This window comes from Maylandia zebra, linkage group LG4, assembly GCF_041146795.1.
Source record: "Maylandia zebra isolate NMK-2024a linkage group LG4, Mzebra_GT3a, whole genome shotgun sequence".
In the NCBI taxonomy this organism is placed as follows: Eukaryota; Metazoa; Chordata; class Actinopteri; order Cichliformes; family Cichlidae; genus Maylandia; species Maylandia zebra.
The window spans coordinates 31,059,017-31,064,037 of record NC_135170.1 but is presented as its reverse complement, the minus strand read 5'-3'; the positions used below and the strand labels follow the sequence as shown (position 1 = coordinate 31,064,037).

Sequence of the window (5,021 nt, the reverse complement as noted above, 5' to 3'; positions counted from 1 at the left end):
CTGATATGGCTGTGGACTTTTTTTTTCTTGTCACTCAAAATAGGATAGTGAGTCACCATGATCACTTTTGTCCTTACTGATTTTTCATCACTTGTTTTTTATCCTTTTTACAATAGGTTCACACAAAGAGACCACAGGTAGGGGTTTAAATTTGTATCCCATGTCTCATCTAAATCCATGAATCCGTGCCCTGGCATCACATAGCTTTCTGCGCACTAGTAACATTGTAATAAGGCAATAAGTATAAAGCATTACCATGCCATGAAGGCAGCAGGTGTCTTATCTCTCACTACCATGTGGAGACACCTATTTCCAAAGTTGAATAATGCATGTTTAATAAAGAGAAACACAGTGATGTTGCTTGGGAAGAATGACCACACCAGACTTTTGAGGCCTCAGATGTCAGATGTATTTGTTTCATGTTTGCATCTAGGTTCAGAATACACATCAGTAATTTTTACCTACATCAAAAATTGCTACCCGCCTCCTGGTGTTGGCATACATGTATATTTGGAAAGATCTGAGAGTTAGCCTTGAAAGCAGTGGACTTTCACAGCATTACTTTGCCAGAGCCCTATCAGCCTCTGCATTCTGTCTGTGTGTGACTCACTTGAAAGCCCTTGATAAACACTGGAGGGCGGAAAGACTTTAAATGTAAGCTTTGCAATTTCTCTATTTTCTCTGCAAAGAAAGTAAGCAGGATTGACTTCCTGTTTGTTAACCATTGTCAGATTCTTGGATTTTGGAGTGTTTGAATAAAAACTGGGTGAAGTAGACGTGGAGACACCTGCATAAGCAAACACAGCAAATCTAAATCTTTGAAGGCTTTAACGATTCTGCAAGAAGCTATATTCTTTATTTAGACGTACAATCTTCTCTGCTTTCATCTACAACGCTACAGAGATTCCTCCCTAAGTTGTGCTCTTATAGTATTATAATAAAAAGAGAAAGATATTTGGACAACATTAGGTTGTGATTATCAAGATCTTCAACTGTCTTTTTCCATATTTAAACAAGAATTTTCATAATTATTTATTTAAAATGCGCTCACTTGTGGCATTGTCTACTAGACACATTTTTAAAGATGCCTGTTGTAAATCTACAATCTAAACACTGTCACTTTATTATATAGAAGTTGGAATATTGTTTTAAGTATGCCATAGGTAAAGGTATACTTAAGAAACAGCATCTTCATTTTTCCTTGATTTTATGACAGTTTTAAATGTTTTTCTAACAATTTTTAACCTTTGATCTTTTTTTCTGGAGGTGTAGTCATCAGTGTGTTACATCAGATTTAATGAATGATGACAGAAACTATTTGTATAATCCATTTCTAATATTTTCCATGAAAAAAAGTTAAATGAGTGAGAGGAACATGGTTTACCCAACCTTCCCTTATACAATAGCGCCATCTTGTGGATAAAAACCATAAAATCTGCTTTAGTTTTTCTTGTTATTTACATAAACCTCCCAAAAACTGCTTCTGAATTTTTATTTCACTCGATAAAATACCAATTTCTCTCTTCCATTCTCTGCTTTTATTATTGATCTTTGTTTCTGTTATTACTGAGACCCCTTTATTAGCGTGTATTATTACGGCCCTGTTTGATTTCGTATGCAAGTTGCTGTATGATCCTCCAGATTTGCTCCACGCGCTTTCTCTGTTCTGCCAGATCCCTCTTTATCTCCTCAAGCAGCTCCAGCTTTGAAAGTTTCCTGTGAATGGATGTAAACACTTCCTCTCCAGCTTCCCCAACAGCATTATCCTGCTCGGGCACGGCGTGGCTCGGTTCAGGCGGCTGACATGATCTCATGGCTTCTTCCCACACAATCTCAAAGTGCAAGTCAACGAAGGCTTCCAGTTCCTCCAGGCTGCTGTTGCCCCACTGATCAATGAATGTCTGCAGGCCTCCAGACTCAGAGACCCTCCTAAGAGTCCGCTCTATCAGTGCAGGATGGCAGAGTGATTGCACACTGATCAAATCTTGTTCTACACATGCCTCGTTCTGTGTCTGAGATGAAACCAGATGCGTTGTTTCAAGTCTGCGTGGGATGGGATCCATGTGACCCTCCCTGTTCACTCTCAGGTGGTTGTGAGGAGCAGGAGATGGGACATGCTGAGTCACTTTTGGCAACCTCAGTACTTGTTTGCCAGAAAGCGGAGAGAATATATAGGACATGAAGTGATATTGGTCCACAATGATGCATCCAGCCAACTCTGTGGTTCTTCCTGCTGGTAACGCTACTAACTGAGAACAATCTTCTGAGAGCTTTGGTGATCGATAGGGGAGAGATTCAGGCACTGTGAAGGAAATAATGACACTTGATGTGATTTCCTGTGAGCAACAAAAAGTCTTCACTATTAAGACTAGGGATGGGTACCGGTGTCCGGTGCCTTGATGGCACCGGTTCTGACATAAACGGTAGTAACCAGACCGAAAAGCAGCGCACATTTCGGTGCTTTATTTCGGTGCTTTTTTTTCCTGAGCTGTGATACACTTTAGATTCTAGCCAATCATTTTACGTTTCCGAGGATAGTAGGCGGGGCCAGGTACGTACGTTCTGTTAGAGCAGAGCTACAGATTAAAAATGTCCAAGGCGAAGCGGTCAAAAGTCTGGCTGTACTTCACTGCAAACTATGCAAACTCAGCAGCCTGCAACAAGTGCTTTAAGCTGATACCTCCTTTGACAGTATCACAGTAACACCTCAAATCCGATGAAACACCTGGCGACGCATAGCGGGTTTTTTTTAAAGCCCAGAAATGCGCCGTATTTGATAGCTTGCTGCGAGACCTCACACCGAGCACATCTACTGCGGGTGGGTTGCCTGTTATGCAACATCCCCCAAAAACACGAAGAGGAGAGTCCTGGCCCCTAGCCCTGCCAGTGTAGCAGAAATGATGACGGATGATGGTGGCAGCAGCCGTTCTTCTCTGCGTGAGTAGCTAATTTACGTTGAGTAGGCTAACCACGTTATTACATTAATGCATGTAAGGTGAACTAGCTAACATCATCATAGCTACATGCGGCTGTCTTCTTGTTTGATGGCAGATACTCCCTTCACCCTGGCCAAAAAGGCTAAAGTGACCAAAGAAAAAGTGGAAAACAGTTAAACATGAGAGGTTTAGGACAAAGTTTGTGTTTTTTCCATTGTTTAAGCACTGCTTCCAGCCAAGAGTGATACCATATATGCCCCATAGCTGCAGAAAAGGCTAACATTGTTATATTTTTACAAAAAACAGCTGAACATGAGAGGTTTTTGGACCAATTTTGTGTTCTCCATTCTTTAAGCACCGGTTTGAACACCGTTTGAGCACCGGCACCGTTTCAAAAGTACTGATTTGGCACCGGTATCGGATAAAACCTAAACGATACCCATCCCTAATTAAGACTATTATTTATTAACAGTATAAAACACATAGACCACATACTAAATGAGTCTTTCTTTGTGTTTTCCTCTGTGATGTTTATTATGTGCATTTTTTTTACTTTCTCTATTTAAATTAGCTCATAATGCTGTCTAATTTTCATTTTGTTAATAGTCTTTAAACCCATTGGCAAATTCAAAAGACATATAAAAGAAATAGTTTCATTAGGTTTACTCACAGTTATTGGACTGCTCAGATCTGCTGCGCATGAAATCCTCTGGTCCCCTTTTGCACAGTGGCTCTGTGCCTATCTGCTGCTCTTGAGCTGAAGCAAAACTTTTCCACATGTGATCACCTCTGTGAAGAAGAGCCTGCCTCTCATCAACCAGCATCTCTTCCATCACATCAATTAGCTCTTTAACCTGAGCTCCATCTCCCCAGTTCTTATTGTCTAAAACATGATATCTGTTCCCACACTTCTCAACAAGCCATTGCAGTGGCTCTCCTTCGCTTTCAATGTGCTGCTCGATGCTTGTGTCACCCAGCATGTCACCATAGCTGAACAGGACCATACATCTGCTCCATAACTGATCTCCACCTGCCTCCAGGTCTTTTTGCAAGGTTTTCCTCCAGGTATCTTTGAACGACGAGCTAAGATTGACAACCAGAAGTATAGCACAGGATGCCTTCAAGAAGTCCGATGTCACAGAGAGGCAGCCTGGTGTGTCTACTACCACCACCATCTTGCCACAGATATTTCCCTTCCTTTCAGTGCAGGAAGTACTTTGAGCAGCCGTGTCAAAGCAGTCTCTGCTGAGGATGGTGTTTCCACAGGAGCTTTTGCCTATTTTTGGGCCACCAATGAGCACGACTCTCAGCTCTGTCAAAGGTTCGAGGTTCTCTGGCAAACAGAAGTGTTATATATTTATTTATTTCTAAAAATCTAAACAGAAAGCCACCATGCTGCTAAATTAAATATTGTTAAAATGAGTAAAACAAGATCTTGTTGACTTTGTTAATTATCCAACTCACCCAGCTGAACTCTTGCCATCTGCCTTTGTTTCTTCTTCTTCATTAGCCTTTCTCTGGCTCTCTCTTTCTCTCTTCGCATCGTCCCCTCCAGCTGCTCCAACACTTTCCTCTCTAGTTTATAATAGCAGCCGTTGTCACTGCTAGTGATGATTTTCTCAATCTTTGCAATCAACTCCCTGACTTGAAATTCCTTATCTTTCATTTTACTGTTCAGAACATGATACTTGTTGTCACATCTTTCAACAATCCACCGCAGAGCTTCTCCCTCACTCTCAATGTACTGCTCAATAGGCGTGTCTCCGAGCCAGTCCCCAAAACTAAACAGCAGGATAACGTGACTCCAGATGTGTTCACCGATCATATCTAGATGCTCCTGTGCTGCTCTTCTGCAGGTCTCTGTGAATGCTCTGTCCACACGGATCACCAGCAGAAATACGTGAGGTCCCGGAGGACAAAAATAAGAACTCAGCGCCAATTCCCCCCGATCAAAGTTGGAGCTCTCATCACAGAAGTAGTTCATCCACCACCCTGGTGTGTCCACCACAGTTACCAGTCTCCCAAGCACCATTTCTTGTCCAGCCTGGCAACAGACTGTCCTAATGGGTTTAGGGTTGTTCTCTC

General features: G+C 41.9%; 1 protein-coding gene across 1 annotated transcript; it reads right to left on the bottom strand.

Annotated features, from left to right (window-relative positions):
• Positions 1–284: 284 nt before the first annotated feature.
• Positions 285–4,449, bottom strand: LOC101469559 (uncharacterized). The gene is made up of 3 exons (XM_076883392.1): positions 4,401–4,449; positions 3,607–4,269; positions 285–2,302 (listed from the first exon to the last, which is right to left on the bottom strand). Exons 1-3 carry the CDS (start codon positions 4,441–4,443, stop codon positions 1,581–1,583), a joined length of 1,428 nt encoding a protein of 475 aa, XP_076739507.1. The 5' UTR covers positions 4,444–4,449; the 3' UTR covers positions 285–1,580.
• Positions 4,450–5,021: the final 572 nt, after the last annotated feature.

Bases quoted from the DNA above. Each gene is read 5' to 3' on its own strand.
- LOC101469559 (XM_076883392.1), bottom strand. From the start codon at position 4,443: ATGAAGAAGAAGAAACAAAGGCAGATGGCAAGAGTTCAGCTGG. The intron at 4,270-4,400 runs GTGAGTTGGATA...TCTGTTTGCCAG, and splicing joins GATGGCAAGAGTTCAGCTGG to AGAACCTCGAACCTTTGACA. The intron at 2,303-3,606 runs GTGAGTAAACCT...TTTCCTTCACAG, and splicing joins ATCTGAGCAGTCCAATAACT to TGCCTGAATCTCTCCCCTAT.